Here is a 24,747-nt window from a genome sequence, read left to right as displayed (position 1 = left end):
GAAGTGGAGAAAGAGGGGCTCAGTGCCTCCTTTACCCCCTCCTGCGGGGCCCAGACACAGCCATTCAACAGATGAGCAATGCCTGCTCCCTTGACACAGAGTCTAGATCTAGCTAGAAACCTCACCCTTTCCACCCTGCCTGACCCTGGCTCATGTCCGGAGCTGAGCACGCTCTTGGCAGTTGCGCGTACATGTGTGCGCGCGCACACACGCATGTGTGCGCGCACTCACACGCACAGCCTCAGTCACTGCATGTGCCTGGGCCCAGCCGTATGAGCAGCTGCATGCCCTGTGTGCACACAGAGGACACGGACACGTTTCACACCCAGTACCTGAGTAACTCTCCCCATGTGTCTGTAGCGATGCAAGAGCAAAACCAAAGGCACTCTTTAGCAACCAAACCCTGAAGATGCCTTGCAGGGCCAGTGCAAGGGCATGTGACTCCTTCCAGAGGAACCCAGTTCTCCAGGGACACTTTTCCTTGCCTCTACCCTCCTTTCCCAAAGTGCCAACCCCTTCCCAGCGCAGAGGACCTTCTCCCAAAGGAAGGGGTGTTTGTTTGAGCCTTTCACAGCTAGGAACTGTGGCCACAATAAGGACAAATAGGCAGATTGGTGCCTCATCCTGTGGAAGATCCCAGATTCTCCCACAGCTGCCTACCTCTGGCCCATGGTGCAGACACAACCTGCTCTGCGCCTGGGGAAGCAGCAAGGGGTGACCCCACAAGCCCACGGATGCAGCGGTCCCGCTGCCTGGAGCGGCCATGGGCTTTGCAGGGACGGCACAGGGACCCCCTGCCCTGGCTGTAACAGCAGCTGCCTATCGGCTGGGTGAGCTTTAGCTCAGCTGGGCGTGATCCTGTGGGCTGCCACCCGTGGTTGCCATCACTGTGTATGACCTCTGTCAGCAGCGGATGGCCACACTGGAGGGTTAGCCTGGGCTGACTGAGCTGCTGGTGGCCCTAGAGCCCAAGTGAAGCGCAGCAGAGCATGAGTGGAGGAGGAGAACAGGAGCCTTGAAAGGGCAGGCCCAGCACGAGGCCAGAAGCTCCCAGGCTACAAACTGGCAGCAACTGGTCACTAAAGGAAGGGCACCTCACAGTCTGGGTAACACCACAGTTGGGGAAAGCAATGACAGCAATGAACAAGTATCCAACCTGTGGAAAACCTAGCGTGCCCAAGAGCAGGGTGAAGTGGGTCCCAGGGCAGGGAGGACTGACAGTGACGCCAAAGCAAGGGGAGGAACAGCAAGGTTGGTGCCTCCCAGTGATAACTGCCTCACTCATGGGAAGGACCTGGACCAACGGGAGACTTTGGACAAGAAATGCCCATATCCTTGTCACCAGCTGGAGCAGACACCAGCAGCAGGTGCTAATGCACAACTCAGACCATCAGTAGCCCCTCAGCTCGGCACACAGGCAGTGTTTCTTGAGCCCATGTCAACTGCACAGGCTGTAGTGCAACAACCAACAGGAGAAAAGATGAAGTCAAATGGAAAAAAAGTTCTTCCTTACCTCCTGGTGTATTTCCTTACTGCATTCCTCCAGGAAGACGAACACCCACTTCCACACTGCCTTCACACACGTGGGTCTGACATGCAGGAAGCTGTCCAGGACAGCAGTCAGAAAGTCCATAGCCTGTGCTGGAGGGATGCATTTGCAAACAGCCTGGAGAGAAGTCAGGAACAGGAGAGACCGCATCACAGCTCTGCTTCAGCAATTCAGAAAGGAAAGGAAACTTGACAGGACTGTTATTTTGGCAGTCATGGAGGGGGCAATCACTTGATCCTCCTGCTGTGCCTCCTGCAGCACCTACAGTGCTGTTTACATCTGATGCGGCTAACTGATTTGGAAGTGTCTCCCGCCATGTTGTTTGCTTATATACCAGATTTGTATTCTGACAAGAGCACTCATACACACACACACATACAGTATCTGCTCCAGCATGCCTAAAAGACAGTCTTGTCTCAAAGCATCCTGCTACTTGCTAACAACACTGTCCTGGACAGCTCACTCTGGAAAGAGCAAAAGACTCTGGAGGGAAGCAGGGAGACGTGCAGGGGTCCAGGAGCTGGGCCCCCACCCCACTGTTTTGGGGCCAGTTACCTTTGCTATTGTGGCACAGGTCTCCACCACAGTCTCAGTGTCTGGGCTGTTCAGCTCCTCACACAGGCGCCTGATCTCATCTGCCTGAGGCATCACCTTCATGGTCTTGGCTGGAACAAATGCCAGGAGAAAAGAGGAGTCACGTCTACAGAAACCCAGCCTCTGGCCCCAGATAAAGGAGAACCCAAGTGGTGGCAGTGAAGGCCACAGGGAAAACTAGGGCCCTCCTGAACTTGGTGCAGCAGGATTTCCCGAGCCCAATAAATGGCTGACAAATCCCAGCCTGGAAAGAGCCCTCTTCCTCCTTGAACTGTTTGCTGGGACTTCAGGGTTTGAGCAGCCACTGGCCTCTGCTCCCAGCAGCTGTGTTCCCTCTTCCTGCACAGACCACCATCGTCTCTGGGAGGTGGGAAACCTCCCTGTGACTTCCTCAGCACAGGCAGACCCTGCTGCCTGACGAGGAAAGGGTTCAAACACAATCCTCCGCAGCACGCTCCGGGCCTCCAGCTCAGATCCTTCCTCCCTGCCCAGTTTGCTCTGGGCAGCAAATTGGCTTCCTCTTGTGCTCGGCAGGAGATTTCTTCGCTGGCAGGGATGAGTTTGGAGATGCTGCCTGGGTAGCTGCCTGTCTCTCCAGGCTCAAGGCAGGGAGCGAGGGGGAAGGCACCCTCTGAAACATCAGGGACCTCATCCGAGCAAGTTGTCTGACCACCCTCTGTCTCTCCCGGAATGTGGACAGGGACAGACATGGAGGGGGACAATCCCCAGTGCTGGTGACAACATCCTGCTCTCAGACAGCAGTGGGGGATGGCCCTGACCACCCGACATCACACATGCCCCAAGGAGGTGGGACTTAGCAACCCTCTCCCAGGGATCCTTCCTGAGATGGCCGGGGAGGCAGAGGGCTAACAGGGTGGGGGCACAAAACCAGCCGAGCCCGTTGCCTCCCCCTTTCCTCCCGGGGACAGGGCCTGGCCCTGCAGGATCCCAGTGGTGCCAAGCCAGGAAGGGAGGGAGGATCAGGCTGAGCAAGGCTGGGAAGCACCCGCTCTCCTCACCTTGCATTTGGAGAAGGTAGCCAAGGCAGACCCATGCCCTCTGGCAGGACATGGCCAGGCAGTCACTGGTTAGAGTCCCCAGCAGTCCCACCAGGGAGCCGAACTGCTTGCAAGGACATCCTCTCTGCAGGGGAGAGCAGCAGGAAAAGGGTCGCCGGCAGCCCCACCACCTGCTCACCTCAGCTGCCCATCCTGCTCCCTGTGCAGCAACCAGGAAGAGGGGCAGGCAGAAGGGCTGCCCCATAATCCCATGAGCCCCGAAACTCAGCACCTGGCCAGGTAGGGCTCCCTGCCAGGGCCGTGAATGGTGGGGAGGGGGCACCGGGGCACATGGGGGGTCCCTACTCACCATGAGCTCAAATTGCTCCTTGCAAACTCCCAGCACATGGGCGCAAACCCGCAGAGCTCTCTCCCGCTCCCATTCTTTGGGTGAGGTGAGCCAGCCCTTCAGGACCTGAGGCAGAGTGCATCTCTCTTGCAACAGGCATCTTTCTCTCCCCAAGATCCCTCTCCATCTCCCTCCTTCTCTGGCCCTTTCCCGGCACAGTCCCCAGCCCCACCGAGCACTGGCACTGCTGCCTCCACCACCTCGCTCTCTCCAGCTGCCTCTGCCCTGAGCTAGGTGTTGCTTCCCTGCCTGCATCTCCCCGCTTCAGCCTTCCCCCAGGCTGCTCTCGCCCAGCTCAGGGCTGGCTCTTGGCTTTCTCTCTGGCAGGGCCCACTTCTCTGCCTGTCCTGAGGCCACAGTGGCCAGGTGCTCCTGTCCCCCAGCTCGGCCCCTGGCCCCGGCCAGACACGCAGCCTCAGAGCAAGGAGCCAAAGCCCCACTTTCCCGTAGGAAAGGTATCCACCTCCTATCACCCTCTAAGGCCTCGATTCTCTGCCCCTGTGACACTGTCCCTGTAGCCCCATGGCTACTCACATGGATCACATCGTCCAAGCAGGCAGAGGTCGCCTCTGCCTCCATAAGAGTTTCCATGAGATGGCCCAGATCGTCCATGCCTCTCCTGTGCAGAAGCTGAAAGCAGGAAAGGAGAGCTGAGGTTCTGCGTGATGCTGCCAGGGCACGCTGAGGTGGGATCCTGACCCAGAGGTGGGCAGGCACTGGCCAGTGGGTACCTGCATGTTCACAGCTGCCCTCACTGTCTTCCTTCCTTTGTTCATCTGCTCCTTGGAAGGATAGGACAAGACACTCTGGCAGCACACTGCCATCAGGTTGTGATTTTCCTCCCTGCTCAGAGGTGGTCTCAGCTTGCTGGCCAGAGGAAAAAGGGAAAACAGAAAGGGGATGTACTAGCCCTCTCCAGCATGGCTCAAACCACAGCTGGGTTCCTCCTAATCGAGGGCCCCAAATCCAACATCCCCAGCCCATGCCAGCAAGCACTGCCTTCAGCTCCAGCAATTCCTGCCTCCTCCTAGGCAGCAGGCAAACCCTCACCCCCAGCTTCAGGAGACCCTGGGTCTCCCTTCCTTCGGGAGACACCCAAAATGGGGAATACTGTCCCACTCCACAGCCCCAGCAGCTCCCGGCCCCATGCTCAAGGTCACTGGGGCTGCCCCAGCCAGCTGGGCTGGGGCACACTGGGAGTCCCCAGAGCCCAGGGAACAGACCTCACCTCAGCTCCTCCAGGGCCTGAAACACTCCATACACCAGGGAGTCCCAGGGCTCCCTCTTTATCCAGTCCTGCAAGTCCCAGAGAGGCAAGCACAGAATTGGCAGTGGGCAGGGGCATGGGACAGCCCTCCCGCCTCCTCCGGGGACAAGCTCCGCTGACAGGCTTCGACAGACACAGCCGCATCACCCCCACAGATCCCCAAAGGCACCGAAGGATGGACCCTGCTCCCCAGCCACAGCCACCCAGCACCAGCACCCAAGGGCCCTACCAGCTCAGGACACAGCTCCAGGAGCTTGCATGAAGCCGAGAGACCATCGTGCCTCTGGGGAAAGCAGCCTCATGGCGCAGCCCAAATCCCCCCCAGCTACGGGCACTCACCAGCAGGGTCTGCGTCGCCTCATGCTTCAAGGAGAGCTCAAAGCTGCCGCAGTCACCCACAGCCTGGATGGCACTGCTGACCTCAGTGACGCTCTGCACCAAGGCGAGTTTGAGCTGCAAGTCCTGAGGCCAAGGAGAGCAAAGCACCCCTTGAACTCTTTGAAGGGCTGAGAAGTGGAAGAGGAGCATGGGCAGGGGAAACCCATGGGGGGTTTGGATCTGGACATTGAGGACAAACCCTTCCTTGGGGGATCTTTAGAAAGAGACTGTCCATCTCGGTACACCCCAGCCCCGAGGGGCTGGAGCGAGGGCACCCAGCAATCCCCCCTGCCCCTGCGCACCCCATGGTCCTACCCTCTGTTTGGCTCTGGAGAGACGCAGGATGTTGCCCATGATTTCTTTATCCACGTGGGTGAGCAGCTGCTCCTTGGGGGCGTGCAGCGCGATGCCGCTGTATGTGCGCATGAGAGCAGCGCAACTGGCCTGGGCTCTCTCCATGTTCTGCCGCTGCTGTACCTGTGTCAACAGAGATGCCTCAAGACATCAGCCCCAGGAATCCTGTGAGCTCCTGCGGCAGGCCACCGCCCTGCACCCTCACCAGCTCCTCCTTCACCTGGGCACCTCCCAGCAGCTCCCCAAGCCGGTCCTTGAGCTACGAGCTCTGGGGCCGGGAGCTGTTCCCATCCCGCAGCATGGGTTCTTGCATGGGGATGGGGAGGAGGGTGCAGCCAGCATCGCACACACTGCTGGTGGTTTTACCATTGATTTGAGGGGTTGGGGAGCTGCCTGGATTCCTTCTGTGGCAAGGTATCTGAAATAGCCTGTCATGGTCCTGCTCAGAGACATGCAGCCTGCATGGGTCAGTGGTGCAGATAAGCCCAGTCTGCTCACCACCCCAGGCCAGGCTGCACTACTCTCTCTGCAGGGCCCTGCCCTGCCCAGAAAGGCTTCCCCATGGCTCCCAGGTGGGGAGCAGAGCCAGCGATACCTCACCAGGCTCCTGCTCCCGGCCCTCAGCTTTGATCTACGAGGTGTCAAACTCCATCCTTTCCAGTGACACCTCAGGGGCCCCAATGCCGGCACATCCCCTCTGAAACACAGGTCTTGGGCAGCTCTTACAAGAGGGCTTATCTAAACACAGCTGCCATGGTTTGGCTGCTGCAGGTGTAGAAGTGGAAATAAGGCCAACATTGGAAAGCCAAACAGTGAAACCCTGGCTCCTTTACCTTCCAGACCATGGAATTCTGATAAAACCAGTCTCTGGTGAAAGTGGCGGTGAACATGGTCACTGTGTCCAAGACCAGGTGGAAGTGGCTCTCAGCAGCGTGGGACACAACAGAAATCATTCCCTGCAACCACAGAGAAACGGGGAGTCAGCTCCAGCCCAGGCACTCAGCTGTGGCCGGTGACAACGGCCAGGCAGGACGTTGCAGCAAGGGGGAAATAGCAGCAATGGGGAAATCAAGGAGGTCTGGAGCAGCCCTCCCTCTCCCCCGGGAACAGGCAGGGAATGCTCAGGACATGAGTGTCACTTCACCTGGGCCTCAGACAGCTCCACAGGGATTGTCTCCTGGAGGAACCTCAGCACCTGCCCTTGGATATGTCTGAGGTCCTGACAAGCTGCCAGTGCTGTCCCAAGAGCCTTGTACAGGAAAAGCTGAAAGAGAAGAGGCCGAGCCCAAGATGCGGTCATGGCCTGACCTATCAGGAGAGGGCTGGCCCCAGAGGGACCCGACCGCCCCCGGGAGCAGGCAAGGCCAGCCATGGCACCAGGCTGTAGCCAGCTGCTGGAGCAGCCCGGGGGGAAGCGCCTTTTGGGGCAAAGGAAAGGGAAGCACTGGCACCAGCCCCAGCCCTGGCACGGGGCAGGGCACACACCTTCTCCCAGGAGCCAGGGGCAGAGCTGCCCAGCTGCAGGCTCAGCTCCTTGCTCAGGCCCACGGTCCAGGCCTTGTCCTCGATGGGCTCCAGCGACGCTCGAAGGAACTGTGGGGAACAGGAGAGGAAGTGAGTGTTCCCCTGCCTTGGCCAGGACGCTTTCCACACTTGCGTGTCCCAGGACACTGCTGGGGGAGAGCTGCTGGGAATGGCAGTCTCTTCCCCCGCCCCACCCGACCCTCTTTTCACCAGCCTTTCTCTTCTAATACGTCAGGCGAGACCCCCCCGGCACGCCAGTCGTAGAGGAGGACGAGTGCTAAGGCGTGTGCCACAGTGTTTAGAGGGCATTAGCCATCAGCCGTGGCACATGTGCAGACAGCAGCTCCTCTGAGCGGGCAGGCACCTACTGTGGGTGGAGGTGCATGGTGCTTGGGAGGTGCCCTGAGCTTCCTCCTACAACTTTGTCTGCTCCCCCAAGGATGCTGTACCTTAAGCAGACGGTGCCCCCACTCTGCAGAGTGCAGGGAGCTCTCGGTTTTTCCTAGAAAGCAAGAGGAAGCAAAAGCCCTCGCTGCTATTTAAGCTCACGCCAAAGAGGACCTCCTAGAAGCACCTACGCCAAAGCCCTTGTGAGTCCAAAGACACAGGAGAGATCCCAGGGGCATTTGTCAGAGCCACTGGATTCAAGCTGGGGAAGGACGCACTGACCACAACTGATCCCCACTGCTTGACTGCAGCTCCCAGAACAACTCCGACCACTGAGTGCCAGCACGCACCAGCAACACCCATTTTCTCCTGAATGACCCACCACTTTCTGCCTGTTTGCAGCCCTTCTCCCAGGCTATTGCCAAGGGTGGCTGCTGCAAACCTGGCCTGGCCTGGGGACTCGGCTCGCCAAAGCCACAGGCTGCATCCCCTTCAGGAGCACCAGTCTTGTCCCTGCCACAAACACCATTCCAGCCAGGACATGGATGGCCACCTAGACCCACCCTCCTAGGGGACATCAACGGCCCCATCCATCCCCTGGGCAAAATTGACGCTGGGGGATGGCTGCCCCCAGCCTCAGTGCTGGCTCCCTGGAAAGGGAAAGGCAGCAGAGCAAGTGCTGGGGAACTGGGGAAAATTCCCCCCGTCACGCTGTAAAGCTGCATTTCCCTGCCCCTCCTCAGTCCCCCCAGCCTCTCCCTCCCCACCCACACTTTACCTTCCAGGTATTGCAGCAGGAGGGGGATCTCGGTCGCCCATGCCGCCCCTAAGGCTCTGTGGATCCTGCTGTGGAGGGACTGCAGCAGCTGCAAGGCTGCGACTGCACGTTCGCTGCTCTTGTGAGGAGCTGCTGCCAGCACCTAGGCGAGGGCAGGAGAGAAGGGTTGCTCCTGCTGCCAGAGCTGCAGCCTCTCTCAGGAGGGAGCTTGAGAGCTCGGCACCACTCCAGCTGGCAGCGGGCATCCAGTGGCTTCACCCAGGGTGCTGCCAGCCCTGAGAAAGGAGTGGGATCCCAGACAGCCCCAGGCAGGCTTGGGCACACTGCCTCCTCCTCAGGGGCTCCCGGCACTGGCCTCAAAAGCGTGTCTGCCCCAGGCTCTCCCACCACCCCTGGCCAGAAAAGCTCTTTCCTCAGAGCCCTGCTACTCACCAGCAGTCGAGCCAGCAGCGCCTGGGGAGTCGGCAGCCAAGCTGCGGGGAGGAAGAAAGGCTGGGTGAGCCAATGAGCCCCCACTGTGCCCTGCCGCTTGCACCTCCGTTGCCCCCACAGAGGGCTGAGAGCTGAGAGCAGCTGCGCTGCCACAGCACTGGCCCAGGGGGAGCTCCCGAGGGCTGCCCAGCATGAGATGAAGGCAGCTCCAGCATGGCCAGGGATGAGCCTTGGCTCACCAGGAGAGCACTGCGAGCAGGAGAGCCAGGCCTCTATGCCAGGCAAGGGGCAATGCAGGGAAGAGTCCCTCGTGCCCAGCAGCAGAGCCTGGCTCTGCCCTTTGCTTCTCCCGGGCTCCTGCTCAGGGCTGGTGGGGCATGTGGACACAGACTGGCATGGCCCCCTGCTGAACCCAGCAGCACTCACCAGGGCTCCTACCTTGCTCCTGGGAGTCTACAGCATCAGGCTCCTCCTCTTCTTCTTCGCACTCTGCTCTCTCCTGTCTCTCAGCCAGGGCTCGGAGGCAGCGGGAGAGCGGGATCAGCATGCCGCTGTACTGGGCTGGCACCACGTACTGCAGCAGCCTTGGCCACAGGAGCTGTAGAGAAGAACCAGGCAATTTGCCACATTGGCATTTCCACTCAGCTCGAAGACGAAAAGGATGGTCTGCATTTCCCTGAACCTTGTGTGCTTCAGCACACGTGAGGGGAGAGGTTCAGGGCATAAGGAAGTGCAACAAAAAATGCCCTGAAGGCAAGAAGCAGCCACAGCAGCAGGGCAGAGGGCAACTTACTTTGGTCATCCCTCTCAGAGAGACATCCAGTGAGCCCAGGATGTCCATGCACAGGGCTCGAAGAGCTCCTTCCTCTGCGGTTTCCCAGGCAAAAAGGCCTCCTGCCACCTGTAAGACAGAGTTGGCAAAACCCCTGTTACTCTCAGCTCCCGACTGACTAGGCTCAGGCACGGCCCCACCAGTGCTGCTGTGCCAACCTCCCAGGAGCAGTGACCTCCTGAAGGAGGCCAAGGACAGCTGGACCCAGCCTGGGGACCGGTTCCCGGACCCTGGGAAGGACTAGGAAGCCTGGGAGCAGAGAGGGACACTGCTTGTCTGCAAAGTACCCCAGGGCCCAAATGCTACTGTTGTGCCACCAAAGCAGAGGTGAGGAACGTGCCCTTTAGCAGGGCTGTGCTAGGTACCAGCCCCGGCAGCAGCACGCCCACCCCAACGGATGTGGAGGAGAACCCAGAAGCTCTTTCCTTTACCCTGCTCCCAAAGCAGAGCCCTCCGAGCCCCGGAGCAAAGCAATGCACGCGGATGCCCTGGCTGGAGGGAAGCTCCCACCAGACGGAAGATCCTCGGCAAGTCAGCAGGAAGCTCAGCCATCCCCACCCTTCATCTCCTGGGTACCCAGCTGGAAATACCCACCGAAAGGACTGCCAAATGGCCTGTCCCCTTGCCAGAAGGGACACGGGTCCCCAGACCGTTACCGGATGGGCAGGGCCAGAGCATGAAAGCACCACAGAAAGCTCCTCTAGCCAGGCCCACCTGTCTGCACTGGCTGTGCTTTGCTGATTGTTCATCAGCATTTAAGGATGGAAGATGTCCCGTCCCTACAAGGCCACTCCCTTGACAAGGTGGCTTTGCTGAAGGCGCCTGTGGACACAGCTCAGCCCGTGGGGTGTGCAGGCAGCCCTGCAGTCCCGGGTGGCACGCCCAGGTGCAAACCCACATCATCCACTGACATCCGCACAGACACTCACGAGGAGGAACAGCCATTTGGAGGCTGCTCCAATGGCAGTGCCAGTGCTGATGGCCCTGCAGTGAGGAGCTCTCCATGTTCAAGGATGCCTGCAGGAGCTCTCAGCACAATTCAGGCACTGGTTGAAGTCCCAGGTGTCCCACTCTGCCCTTACCAGTCTGCCTGAGGTCCGGCTGAACTCGTTGAAGATGTGCCCCACCACATCCCATGCCCAGCAGCTCTGGGAGCCGGAGCTGAGCAGCTCCCTGATGAACTCCAGAACTGCCCTCCGCACCTGCCAGGGGAGAGTTTGGTTACCACCCTCCTGGTCAAAACCCAAAGGGAAGCTGCCTTTTCTTGGGGGCAGCCTTTGTGGCTTGCGGAGAGATGATGAGGGCATGGCAGAAGCTTTTGCTCCTGGGTTCAGGGATGGGCTTTAGCACTAGGCTGGATGTGTCTTTGCCCTGCAGAGTACAGCCACCTCCCCACTCTGCTCTGCCAGCTCTCCCTGGGGAAGAGCTGTCACCCACCACCTGGGCAACATGCTGGTGCTTCCCCAGGCACCCCAGCCCTACCCACACCAGCAGCAGTGTCACCCTCTCACCATCAGCTCTCTGGGGAGCATGAGGAAGTGGGGAAATGGAATGGTCATCTAGGTCAGACCCCAAAATGCTGCTTCCTGCTATGGCCTTGCCAGGCTCTGCCCCAAGGGAAAGGGTTTCTCTGCCTCCCCTGGCAGCACCATCCATTCCCAAGCCAGCTCACCTGGGCACTGGGGTCATTGCACACTGATCGCACAGCCTCCACCACCTGGGGCAGCTTCTCTCTTGTTGCAGGTGCTGGAAGAGATACAGAGAGTGTGTGTTGAGACAGAGCACGTTCATACACCAGCGCGTTCATACACCAGCCAGCAGGACAGAAAAGCGGGGCCTGACTCTGATTTCACAGGAGGCAGCAGCGTACCCAGAGTGACTCCGTGTCTAGAGGCACACCTATTTTATAGGGACTGAAAGCTATAGTAACACAGAGAACAAGAGAAAGGGCATGGGTACAAGCAGCTGCTGTGCACGCCAGCCCTCCCACTTGCCCGTCAGCCCACCTATGTTACTGAGCTGAGAACATCATTCCTGGTGTGCCGCCATTTCTAACTGCTGGGGGAGACCTCTAGCCCTGTCATGGGGCATCAGCTCAGCTGGGGGACCCACTCTTTGCACCTTTGCAAAGGTGTGGGACCCACAACTGCACCTTTTGGGTGCAGGTGTACCACTTTCAGCCCATTGCTGCTCTCAGCCCAGCCGCCCCAACCCCTGCCTTGTGTCCCTGGTCCATGGCACTGACCGTCAGAGTGGGCCAGCGCTCCCAGCAGGCCCAGGGCTGCCACACAGCCAGCCTGTCTCCCACCGCTCAGCTGGGAGTGCAGAAACGCGACTGTCTCCTCGGGGCACATTCGCGCTGCAGGGAAGAAACCATGTTCTGCATTAGCAGACAGCTGCCTCCAAGTGCCTAGGACTGTGAGAGAGCTGCCACGGGACAGCAGGGCATTGCCCAGTCTCCTCTCCTTACCCTGCAGCACAATGCAGTAGGACAGCACTGCCTTATGGGCCGGGCCAGGCTCTTTAGTCACATCAGAGAGCTGTAGGAAGAAGGTCCATTTTAAAGAAATTCACATCAGTGTTGAGGGGGAATGAAAAGAAACGGTGCTCTCTGCCCTCCTCTCCCAGAGTCCTCCTGCGACTTGGCTGAGAGGGAAATTGCTGTGGGAACCGGGCTGCCCCCTTGGACCTGTTCCAAACAGCCAGGATCAGGCCTCCTGCAGCCTTAAGGCACCTACGTGGCACCTGGCTCACAAATCCTGGCATGCTCCTGGCCTGCAGGAAGGTCCTGGCAGAGGGACGCGCTGCCCTGCCCTGCCCTGCCCTGCCATTGCCTTTCCCCTCCATGCCAGCTGGCAGGTCTTTCCCCTCCATGGCAATTAGTTGTGCAGGCCCCAGGCCAGCGTCAGGGCGTGGGCTCCCCTTACCTGGCGGTGCACAGTGGTACTGATGGCAAGAGCCGTGCCCAGTGGGATTGGGGTCTGAACTCCCTCCAGCGTCTCCAGCACATAGCTGAGGCTCTATAAGAGAATGGGGGAGGAAGAGGAGGCTAAAGCCACTGAAAGCCACTTGGAAAGGGAGAAACCCAGCACATCTGGGATAAGGGGAGTCCCTAACACCAGCTCCCAGGGAAAACCCCAAGCCCTCCTGCATGGGGCTTCTCATTTGCCCTCCCCTCAGAGCAGCATCGTGAGGGTCTCTTTCCTCTGAACAGAGCCCGGTGTTGACAATTCAGTTTCCTGGCACTTCCCACTCACCAGACCTCGTCCCTCACTGGACGGAATTGGACATGGCCCTGGGCACTAGGGCAAAGCTCTTCCTGCACACAGAGCCCCAGGGAGGGACTCCCTTCCTGAGAAGATGAGCCTCAGGGACACTTGGCTCCCTCCTGCCCCCCCCGACATTGCTCTTTTCTTGCCTGAAGAGCCCAGGGAGCTTCAGGCCTCCTCTGCCCTCCCTGTTCCTTCTCTAAGGGCTTCCCAGCTCCTTCTGGCACCCCACAGTTCCCCAGTGCCTCTTGTGGCACTCACACAGACCCACCCCAGCAGCCATTCCAGGCCCTGCGCAACGCCTCACCTTGGTGACCCGGGAGGTGTCTCGGACCTCCTGATATTGGTGCAGGAGCCAGAATAGCTGCTCCCAGGCATGCTCTCGGTGCTGCTCCTCATGCAGAAGGACCCCTATCATGGCAGCCACTGCCCCAAGGACAGCCTGCTTGTTCTGGAGAGGGAAGGGAGAGGCTCTGCTTGAGGGGCTGAAGGTCTGCCTGGTGCTCAGCATCCCCTGGACACCAGTCTGCCCTTCCCACTGGGACGGGTTTCCCACTCCCTTCTGCCCTGCAGAAGAAGGGCTCACTCCAGAGGACAGAGAGCATTTCCCTACGCTGGTACCCCAGCCCTCCCTGCAGAAAGGCCCCAGGACTTGGCTGCTTCCCTCCAGGGAGCCCCCAGCCCCACGCATGGTTGCTGGCAGACTCCCGACTTGGGGTGCTTTCTCACCCAGACCACTTCCCTTCCCTGCCCCGCCTCTGCTCACACCCCACCAGGCACAGACAGACCCGCTGACATGGACATCCCTGCTGCAGCCCCAGGCGTGGAAAGCAGCACTTCTCACCTCTTCCTGCTCGCAGTCCAGCCAATTTACCACCACGTAACGGAAGACCGGGTAAATGTCTTCACAGAGCTGCGCTTCCCTGTTGTGAGGCAAGGGGCATTGCTCCCGGTTGCAGAAGTATGTATTGACCCCTTTTGACCATTGCTCCAGAACTGCACCAGGAGAAAGGAAAAAGGAGCATGTGAGTGTCTGCAGCAAGGAAGGTTCTGGGCACCCTTGCCCAAGCCTGCTTTAAGGACAGTCCCAGGCTCGGCAGGGCTCAGCCCAGGACCAGATCTGGATCCGAGGACAAGCTGTGCTCTTGAGGTATCTGGACTCAAACACCCCGCTGTTTCTCTCCTCCTCCCCATCGCACCTTTTCCTCCTCAATGGCCTGTTCCCCTCCAGCATTTTCCACTGCAGCCCCTGCCCTTCCCTTCCCACATACTCGCCCTTTCAGTGCAGGGACTTTAAACCCCAGAGGAAAGCAGGGGAACAGAAGCCATGGGAAGGGACCCGGGAGTTCCTCCACACAGCACTGCCATGTCCTGCCCACAGAAACCTCCCAGGCTTCCCCCGCTCCTTCTGCACACTCACAGCAGTTTGGGATTGCCAAGGCCTGACCTTGCTGCAGGCTGACACCCACCAGATTCCCTCTGAGATCACATGGAGGCATCAAAGACCACCCCATCCCCTGCCCCTGGGACAAGGAGCCGACACTCACCACTGCAGACGGCGCGCAGGATCCGGCCACTCCCCACCTGACTCAGCATGGTGCGCAGGGCAAGCAGTGTCATTCCCACAAAGGGAATGCACTGCAGGGCTGCAGAGAAGGCAGGGACAGAGGGACAGAGAGGGTCAGTGAGAGACACGGGAGACTGGGGTCGATCCCTGGCAAGGCTGGGGCTGCTAGGCCATGCAGGACATGCCAGAGGGTGTGGGGAGGGCTGCCTTCCCCAAGGGGGACACAGGGAAGCCCTTTGGGGAAATGGGGGAGGACAGTGGGGGGCAGAGACCCTGCGGGTTTCTCTCCAGCAGTTCCTACCCTCCGGGAACTGGGATTGGGTTGGTAAGGCAGAGCTGCCGGCCGGCCCTGGCATGGAGCAAGGAGGCACAGCAACTTCATAGCCCTCCCGTTCAACACAGAGCATTTAGGAAAGAGTTCTTCTTCCCTTCTCCCCATTATCACAGACCCCTACCCAAACCAGGAGTCTGAGAGTGCCGTACCATAGCTGCAGGCCATTTTGGCCAAGGTGAGGAGCACAACCTCATCAGGGACCTTCCCCATGACCTTCAAGTGGCTCTGGAGCTCGGACATGACGACGTGGAAGTGGGAGCAGGCCAAAGCCACCAGGACATCACTAGCAGCCGTCTTCACATCATCTGTCACACCCTGAAAAAGCGCCACAGGTTAAACACTCCCGGGAAAAAGGCTGAGGCACTCGGACAGGCTGAATGACCCTGTCTCCCCTGCAAGACCCCTCAGGGCAGTTGTGCTCAGGCTGGGTGTCTGCTGCCTCTTGTACCCTGGGGTAGGTGAGCAGCTCCCCAGTGAGATGAGGGACGCTTTTCCCTGGCGCAGCCCTGTGCTGCTGCCTCCTCTTCCTCTCTGCGGAGACAGTGGGAACAACTGTCACAGACTTGAGATCCCCCTGGGGCCTCTCTGTGGAGCTGGTGGGTTCCCACGGCTCTTCCTCAAGGCAGGAGTAATAACCTTGAGCTTGAATCCAGCTCTCACTCAGTTAGAAACAACCCCCAGTCTGCCTCTCTGCACAGCTCTCTGCATCCCCTCTTCAAATTCTCTGTAATGAGGAGTCCCTAGAGCTTCTCCCTTAGGACCTCTGCTGGGTCTGAATAACCGAGGAACATCTCTGCACTGCGCTGTATTCCCCAAAAAACAGGGGCATAGGCAGGCTGCTTTGGTGGCCTTGAAAGAGAACAAGCTCACCTGGGCTGTTCGCATGTCACTGGATGCCTCTGCTATCAGGCGGTTCACAACACCGCTCTTCTGCAAACAGCCATTGTCTCCCTGCAAGATGCTCTCCAGCTTTCGGTATGTCTCCACTCGGTCACCCTGGGGACAGACCACAAAGGGGAGTGATGGGACTTGCTTTGCGCTCGTTCCCAGGGAGCCACGAGAGAGACCTGAGGCCCCCCAAATCATCTGTGTGCCTTGGGCATGAGGTATGAGCTCCAGGCATTGGTCAGGACAGCCATGGGGAATGGCAAGATCTTCCACGGCACCTCTGACACTAGCAGAGAGCCAGACAGGGAGATCGACTCCACCAGGATAAAAGGCTGTGCAGGAGCCTAGAAAGTCATTCTGAAGATGCGGGATGGTGGGAGTCAGAGGGAGAGTGCCAGGCGAGGAAGTGGAAGGCATGGGAATGAGACCATGCCCTCAGGAGGGGAAACCACGAGCATCCTGCAACTTGAGGCACAGTGTCACTCCTCACACAGGCAGGAGTCCTGGCGCTGGGACAGTTCCCAAACCAAAGCTAAGGAAGAGGCCTTGGGCACTTGGGCAGAGGCACTGGAGAGATGCTGGGGTTTATGCCAGAGGCTTTGCCTTGTCCAGGAGAGTGCTGTGAGCTCCCGGGGAAAGGAGGGAGGGAGCAGTGGCATTAGTCCAGCTTGAGCAGCACTTGAGGATGAGGTGCCTGCAGGAGGGCAGAGGTGCCATCAGGCAAGATCCCCCTCTGCCACGGCACCCGGGGAAACCAGGGGCATGGAGGGGAGCCTTCACCCCCCCCGCCTCACCTCATGGTCTTGCAGCTGCTTTAGCAGAGAAGTCCCAACGACTGCCAAGGTAGTGACTGCTGCAGGGACAGTCCCCTTTGCCCTGCCTTCATCCTCAGGATGCGCAGGTCTGGACTGGGAACGCAGACACGGGCAGAGAGCTGGAAGAACAGAAAGAAACGGTTTTGCCGGCTGCAGGGCTTCGAAACAGGGAGGGGTGAAGATCTTCCCAGCCTCTCCCAGCACTAACAGCCCATGCTGGGCTGTACTGGCAAGAGGGCAGTCAGTGCATGAGGGGAGGGAGTCTTCCCCTCACTGTGGCACTGGGAAGACCACACTGGGGGACTGGGCCCATTCTGGGCTCCCCAGTGCCAGATTGGCAGCAATGCGCTGGAGCAAGTCCAGCGCAGGGGCCCCAAGCTGGGCAGGGGATGAAGATGGGGCCCTGCGAGGAGAGGCTGTGAGGGCTGTGGCTGGGCAGCCCCGACAAGAGCCATCTGTGACAGGTTGTCTCTGAGCAGTCTCCAGCTACCCCACAGAGGGCAGGGAGAGGATGGAGCTAGAGCCCTCTCAGAGGTGCCTGGCAGCAGGATGAGAGTTGATGAGGACGCAGTCCCCAGCACCTGGCTGGGATGGGCACTGCCTCCAGCAGGCATCAGCCCCCAACCTCCTGCCAGCCCCTCACCTCTGAGTGCTCTCATCCTCCTCAAGGCAGCAGGATCCCCCGGATGGCCACACTGCTCTCTCCGGTTCCCCCTCTTGCGAACGCCATGAGAAACTGGGGCAGCACCAGCCCCAGGGGGAAGATATAGAGCCCAGCCATTGTGATGTGCCTGTGGGGCATGGTGCCTCACTGCTGCCTCATGGCTCATGGTGGCTCATGGTGCCTCATGGCTGCTAATGTGCTGGGGACACTCCGTGGGCAGGGACCAGACACAGCAGCACCCCGGGGACCCCCACAGGCCCAGAAATGTAGGATTTCCCCATTCTCCATCACTTGAATGGACTCGTGGTCCTCAAACAGTTTTAGCAATTACTTTCTCCCGACAGTCCCTGATCCACATCCCCTTCCAGGGACCCAAGGCAATGTGGTCTCAAGGGGACTGACCTGGCCTTTTCCCTCTGAGTTGTCTCTCCCTGGTTTCTCTCACACTTTCACCCTGTGGTGAGTCTTAGGCCTTGGCTGTGGGGTTAACCCAGGTCATGTGCATGTTAGCAGACATTAGGTACAGTTGTTTACTGTCTTATTAATTACATGAACAACGAATGTAGATGAACAGCAGAAAAGCCTTTGGAGACAAGGACTTCTTCAGGTCTGTTTGTTATAAAGCTGTAAACTTCAAAAGCTACATGCATACTGGGAAGAGTTGAAGAGACCATTTAAAGGGAATATGTGAAGGAGAAAAAATGGTCTGTAAAGAAATTCTCTGTTTCTAGCGGACACAAAGCAAAGCTGGTCTTCTCAGATTGGCTGCCCTGATGCAGGGCAGCTGGTAGCCAGCACTAGGGCCCGGCAGGGTGCAGCATCCACAGAAATGCCCAGCTCCTTGAACCTAGATACTGGGGCTGCAGAACAGGGCTAGCACCAGCTGGGGCTTTGCTGGGAAAAACCAAGCTGGGGTGACCCTGACACTCCACACACGTACCCACTCCTGGGATCTGACAACCTGTCCCTTTGCCCATCGCCACCACAGGATCCAGAAGCACCGCCTCTGGTCCTGACATGGTCCTGAGCCATCTCTCAACAGCTGCTGGACAATGGACCGGTCCTGGGACTCAACAGGCCTAAAAAGAGGCAAAAGTGCCCAGAATTAAGCTGTTCTCAAGTTTTTGCAGGCACCACATTTTTTGAGCTTCCTGGTGCTGCTGATCCTGGGAAATGCTGGGCAGCTGCCTGTACCTGGGGATAATGAAGTCATGCCGGGACAGACCCCAGAGCAGGAGTCCTGCTCCATGGGGACTCCATGGGGTCCTGGGGCCTTGCCGTGCCCTCCTGCTGCCCATGGGGATCCCCTTGTCACCATGCCACCACGGCATGACCACCTCCCACACCAGCTAGGGCTGGCGCAGGGAACAGCCCAGGACCACCCTGACTGTACCACCACAGCAGGCTTTGGCCCCCAGTGTCCCACCACCCTGGGACCCCCACGGCGCTTGCCGAGGGACACAGTGCAGGGGTAGCAGGGGAAAAGGGGGACACTGGAGGGAGTAGGGGGCACTGGGGGATGGGTGGGGGGAACCGAGGTGGCACAGGAGTTTACAGGGGTGTGGGCAGAGGGAGGAAGGGGGGCACTGGGGGACAAGTGGGGAATGTCAGGGGGATCTTAAAGGGTCAGCAATGGCACGGGGCTGAGCAGAGGGACGGAGTGTAGCAGAGGGGTCTGGCTGGCCCATCGGACCCCTGCCTGTTAACACAGGCCCCACTGGGGCTGCTCCCCAGCCCCGGCGAGCCTGGGCACAGCTGCATGCAGCAGGGGCAGCTCCACACAGGGAGCCCACCAGCAGAGATGTGGTTTTGTTCCTCGGGCTGCTGTGCATGCCGGCCTCACTGCAAGCCCATGTGAGCCTCTGGCCCCCTGTCCCAGGGGTCCCACCATGTGTCTGATACAAACTGAAGACTCTGCAAAGTTTGCTCAAACACAACTCGTGTTCCCGCCTTGCACAGTCATGTTCCTTGGTAGAGGTGAGGAGGGAGCTGTAAGAGGGAGTCGAGCCCCTTTCTGGGTTGAACACCACACTGAGAGGGGGTCCTGCTGTGGAGGGGACACCAGCAAGGGCCGAGGTGGCGGGGCCAGGGGTTTCCCTGGGCACCCACAGTGCCGAGGGCTCCGGCAGTCCTGGGAGCTGAGTGCGCCAGACTGAGCTGGACGTGCTCCAATGGCAGGCATTTGTATGAGGAGGGCTCGGAGGGACCCCGTCCTGCCCTACCGCTTCAAGGGGTCGCTCCCAGGCACATGTGAGTCCTGGCTCCCTGCACATCCGGCTTTGCACTGCCCTTAAATGGTCTGAGCCTCCTCCCAACCCCACAGAGCTTCTCAGCCCTGCCGGTAACTCCCATTTCCCCCCTGACTTGCTGCTCGCACGGACCAGGCACATTGGTTCAGCTGCATCTCCTGCAAGAAAGCAAAGGACCGAGAAGCCAGAGACACGGGGAGAGAGGTCCCTGCAGAGTGGAGTCCCTGGAGGTAAATGTCTTTGGGGGAGGTTTCTCATGTCAGGCCAGCCCAGGGGAAGAGACAGAACTGTGGAGTGGGAAGGCTCCAGTAAGCAACAGCTCGAAGGGGCTGAGCTCTGCCTGCTAGCCTGTTTTATTAGCTCTCCTGACAGCAGTAACAACAACAGCAGCAACCACAACAGCTGCTGAAGACAGGCTATTTACAGAGCATGGGCTCCTCTGAGCAAACACAAGTGTAACTCTGACACCTCGCTTCCCCCAAGCAGCCCCCTCCTGCCCCACCCCTGGGAGAGGAGCAAGCTCTGGGCCAGGTAGGGGGCTGGAGGGAAGCCTGTGACACTGGCCAGGAGGTGAGGACTAGCCCACAGCGGCACAGCGCCCCCAGGGGCCCCAGGCCAGCACAGCCCCAATCCTGTGGCCGCGGTCCCCCAGGGCATAGCCAGGCTGCACTGTCCCATTGTGCCACTAGGGCCATGCCTCCCCACGCTCCTTGCCTAAACTTCCCACCATTTGATGCAGCTCCTTGACGCTACCAGCTGGTTTCCAAGGCTGGGCCTGGCAGAGGAGGGAGGAGAGTTGCGGTTGGCCCTTTTTGGCGCCTCAGGCTGGAGAACGACATCTTTAGCTGCATCAAGAGGGCAGATGCGGAGAGAGGGATGATACTGGAACAAGGTTGGAGAGGTGGCTAAGCTCAAGGTCTGTGAGCAAGACTAAAGCAAGCCCTGCCTCTGGTGACTCAGCTTCCCAGATCACCATGGGATGGAAGGGGACCCTCTGCTGAGGAGCTCTCATGGACAGATGTCCCCACCACAGACATGTACAGCTCCTCCAAGGGTCACTCTGGGTGCCTCAGTAGGAGGCAGATGAGTTGGGCTTGACGGACAGTTCCTCTCCCCAAGGGGAGGTGCCAGCCAAGGAGCCTTTTCCTAAGGGAGCTGGACAGACCATGGAGGCTGTTGTTACATACAAAAAAGCTCCAATGTAAAGATGGCTTCCACGACCTGTGCAAGAGAACTTGACCGACAGTGACCTCTCCTGTACAAGAGGGTCTGCTCTTAGAAGAAACCAGACCAAACCATCTGAAAGTGGCAAAGTTGCAACAAAATAGTGCCAACTCTGCTAATAAATATGCATTAAGCACGCTTGCATGGGGGGGTGCACATGAACAAATACTCACAAGTGAATGGTAACAAGCGATGTCATGGCCAAAGCCAATAGGTTATGTAAACTGTGAAAATGAGTATGTGAGTAGTCTTAAAATTGTATATCAAGAATCAAGTGTAACACGGGGTCCTTCTTGGGCTCCCAGCTGAGAGGCACCCTAATGCAGGCAATAAAAGGGGGTTTTAGCTAGCGTGTACTTCTGCTGCCTTCTTTCCAGTAACCGCGCACGAACTAGAAGAAAAGAAGAAAATGCGAGCAACTCCTTTTTGCTAACAACTTGGCGACCCAGGTGGGACTCTGTGGGTTTCCGACCTGGTGAGTGTAGATGCTGCACACAACACAGCCGGCGCTGGGTGAGTTCACCCGATTGTCCGTGCGGGGTCTGCATTCACTGGCAAGTATTGAGACTGGGGGCAGCATAAGTCATGGGGGCTCAACAGGTGAGGAAAAACAGGGTTTGCCGCTGGCAGAAATTCTGCAAAACTGGAAGAAAATTGATGGTGCTGCGGGACTCAGTAAAGCTCGAAAGCCCGAGCTATAGTTCTCTGTCAGGATGAGGGGCCAGCTGAAACTCGTGAGGAGATGCCCTCCAAGCAGTGGCCCCTGGAAGGTTCATTTGATATGAGCAAGCTGACTTTCCTGTGTCAACGCTTGGAGGATCAGAAACCTTAGGAAATGAACTACTGGTTTGTCTGGGATAACTGGGCTTTTAAATGACCAGGGGCATACGGGCATCTGTCTAAGGTAAGACAGATGGTAGTGCCACAGATGCTGGGAGACTCGAGTCTAAACTCTACCCTTGGTCTGCTTCACCCGGTGCCTCCTCCTGCTGCTCCTCAGACCCCTATGCTGTACCCGCCGCTTCCTCCTGAAAACCACACTCCTGCTTTGCAGGCTCCTATGATTGGGACAGTGACGGCTAGTCTGGCTGCAGGAATGCCTGTGGCAGCAGGACAGCAACCACCCCCTCCAATATTACATGCCTATGTTTATCAGCCATGGGCTCCAGGAGATTTGACTCAATGAGCACAACAGATGCCCTGGGTACGAAAAGACCCAGAAAAGGTTGCCCAGCTCTTTTCTAGAGTAATACATCACCCCTCCTGGGGGGATGTTCAAGTGCTGTTGCAGCAGATACTTTGGCTGGGAGATAGATTGGATATTGGAAAAAGATAATTAGCAAGTCGTGATGGAAACAGAGAGCCTTGGCCCAGTGTGGACCCTCACTGGGATTATAACAATGCAAATGACCGAGCTGCCTGTGAAACAGCTTGCCATAATCTGGTCCTGGCAATAAAGGCTGTAGGACAAACTGGTGTCAACTGGGAAAGAGTTCAGGAAGTGAGGCAAAGATCAGACGAACACCCGAGCGACTTTTGGAGTCGCTTGCGGCAAGTATTGCTGCGATATGGAGGAATGACTGAAGATGACTTCAATGACAATTTAAAGTTCCTGCAAGTGCTTCCTCTCCCCTAGGTGCTTCTGCCACCCCATCACCGGCGGTGTTTGCTTTTTATTGGCAGCTGATAACATTCACACATCATCTCTTCTGCAGTTCTTGGGACTGACTTGCTGTCTTGGGATCCCATTATTTTGGGGGGGGAGGGGTGTCATTTGTTTTGACATTTTGTCTCCATGTACTCCTATTTTGTGGGAGAGTTTGATTGATAGGGTGTTGCTTGTTAGCAGCCCATCCTACATGGTTTAGTAGTCTCATCCAAGCTTTCATTTTACTAGTTGCCCTGCTCAGCCACCCTCGTTTCTGACTGGCCTAAACGGGCCGCTGTCTTGGTAACCCTCTGTGCCTGGAAAGCTCCCCAGTCACCCACCAGACCCCTCCATGGCAGTGAGGGCATTTGGAGCCATCACCCCCCACCTCCTGACTCCCAGCCAAGGCCAAGCCACCACGTTACCCACTGCCCCAGCCCCAGGCTGCCAACGTGGCTCCACTGGACTATGCCCTGCTCACTGCCTCAGGTCTCTTAGACAGTGTGATGAAGCCTCTGAGCACGAGTGAGAGCATCACCAGGCTTGGATGCCTCAGAGACCTGCAGACATTGTACAGGACTACAAAATCCTCTGATGTAATGTCACTAGAGGCCAGCAGCTGAAACAAAGATGACAGTGAGAGACAGGCAGACCTGCAAGGCTGCCCACACCGTATGGCTCCTGGTTCCCACTGGCAGCTCAGGGTAAGGGCACCGGGGCCAGACAGCCCGTCCTGGGGCAGCCCTGCCCCAGGGCTCCACGTGGCCACATGCCCTCCATCTCACTGCACACCGCATGGTGTCTCTGCTGGTTCCTTTCCTGTGACCATGAGCAGCCTCTTGTTCTCACACCTCTGAGGAGCGATCAAAGAGCGAGAGCTGGCACAAGGGAGGCACAACATGTGGGTGGTGACAAGTGTCTCCTGTCCCCAACCTTGCAGCTGGCTCAGCCTGTGCAGAGACCATTGTCTCTGCCCCAGACCCAGTTAACGGGCAAGGGTCCGTTAACTGCAGGTTAACAGGGCCACATGGCCTTGCCCCTGCCACACCTCTGCCCCAGGTTTCCAGTCTGCAGAGCAAGGCAGGAGGTTGCAGGGAAGAGGGGAAAGAGAGCACTGCCTGGGCAGAAGGCAGGGGCAGGCTTCGTGTTTCTGCAATGGTGCTGAACAGCCTGCACATCCGCTGGTACCAGCATTGACTGTGCAGCTCCCTCAAGACCTTCTCCAAAGTCTGGGGCAGGGAAAGCATCACCTCCCACATGGCCAGTGCAGCGCTGCAAGCCAGAGTGCTCTGTCAGCAGGGCTCTCTTGGCCACGGCGCTGTGCCTGGGCCAGCCCCATAGGACCCAGGATGTCCTGCAACCATAGTCCTGCCCAATCCACACGAAACCTGCCAGCACGGAAAGCTGTAGCTGGTTTTCACTATCCCTTGGAACTGCATTCGATGCCACACAGACATTCGCTTTCCCCAAAAGCTTTGGTTCGTAAAGGGGCAACACTGTGTATCTCTCTCTCGCAGAGCCCGGCTGCCTAATTGGAAACGTCCAGCGATTGCGCCCACACGAAAGCTGCCAGCACGGAATGCTGTAGCTGGTTTTCACTGTCCCTTGGAACTGCATTCGCTGCCACACAGACATTCGCTTTCCCCAAAAGCTTGGCTTGGTAAAGGGGCAACACTGTGTATCTCTCTCTCGCAGAGCCCGGCTGCCAAATTGGAAACGTCCAGCGATTGCGCCCACACGAAAGCTGCCAGCACGGAATGCTGTAGCTGGTTTTCACTGTCCCTTGGAACTGCATTCGCTGCCACACAGACATTCGCTTTCCCCAAAAGCTTGGCTTGGTAAAGGGGCAACACTGTGTATCTCTCTCTCGCAGAGCCCGGCTGCCAAATTCGAAACGTCCAGCGATTGCGCCCACACGAAAGCTGCCAGCACGGAATGCTGTAGCTGGTTTTCACTGTCCCTTGGAACTGCATTCGCTGCCACACAGACATTCGCTTTCCCCAAAAGCTTGGCTTGGTAAAGGGGCAACACTGTGTATCTCTCTCTCGCAGAGCCCGGCTGCCAAATTGGAAACGTCCAGCGATTGCGCCCACACGAAAGCTGCCAGCACGGAATGCTGTAGCTGGTTTTCACTGTCCCTTGGAACTGCATTCGCTGCCACACAGACATTCGCTTTCCCCAAAAGCTTTGGTTCGTAAAGGGGCAACACTGTGTATCTCTCTCTCGCAGAGCCCGGCTGCCAAATTGGAAACGTCCAGCGATTGCGCCCACACGAAAGCTGCCAGCACGGAATGCTGTAGCTGGTTTTCACTGTCCCTTGGAACTGCATTCGCTGCCACACAGACATTCGCTTTCCCCAAAAGCTTGGCTTGGTAAAGGGGCAACACTGTGTATCTCTCTCTCGCAGAGCCCGGCTGCCAAATTGGAAACGTCCAGCGATTGCGCCCACACGAAAGCTGCCAGCACGGAATGCTGTAGCTGGTTTTCACTGTCCCTTGGAACTGCATTCGCTGCCACACAGACATTCGCTTTCCCCAAAAGCTTGGCTTGGTAAAGGGGCAACACTGTGTATCTCTCTCTCGCAGAG

At 58.2% G+C, this 24,747-nt stretch overlaps 1 protein-coding gene across 1 annotated transcript; it reads right to left on the bottom strand.

The window, feature by feature from the left end:
* Positions 1-241: 241 nt before the first annotated feature.
* LOC142414710 (maestro heat-like repeat-containing protein family member 2B) lies at positions 242-18,893 on the bottom strand. The gene is made up of 35 exons (XM_075512201.1): positions 18,883-18,893; positions 18,428-18,532; positions 17,980-18,118; positions 16,584-16,656; positions 16,355-16,494; positions 15,543-15,668; positions 14,822-14,987; positions 14,319-14,417; positions 13,616-13,767; positions 13,079-13,222; positions 12,430-12,522; positions 11,973-12,042; positions 11,748-11,861; positions 11,175-11,248; positions 10,585-10,704; positions 9,464-9,571; positions 9,109-9,268; positions 8,671-8,711; positions 8,239-8,380; positions 7,523-7,575; positions 7,035-7,142; positions 6,694-6,813; positions 6,383-6,505; positions 5,511-5,672; positions 5,157-5,279; positions 5,047-5,100; positions 4,779-4,846; positions 4,282-4,417; positions 4,085-4,180; positions 3,341-3,451; positions 3,163-3,286; positions 2,105-2,214; positions 1,514-1,666; positions 1,100-1,294; positions 242-289 (listed from the first exon to the last, which is right to left on the bottom strand). Exons 1-35 carry the CDS (start codon positions 18,891-18,893, stop codon positions 242-244), a joined length of 3,861 nt encoding a protein of 1,286 aa, XP_075368316.1.
* Between the last annotated feature and the right edge of the window lie 5,854 nt (positions 18,894-24,747).

Source organism: Mycteria americana, chromosome 9, assembly GCF_035582795.1.
Source record: "Mycteria americana isolate JAX WOST 10 ecotype Jacksonville Zoo and Gardens chromosome 9, USCA_MyAme_1.0, whole genome shotgun sequence".
NCBI classification, from domain to species: Eukaryota; Metazoa; Chordata; class Aves; order Ciconiiformes; family Ciconiidae; genus Mycteria; species Mycteria americana.
The sequence above is the reverse complement of the archived record's forward strand: the minus strand, read 5'-3'. Positions and strand labels throughout refer to the sequence as shown.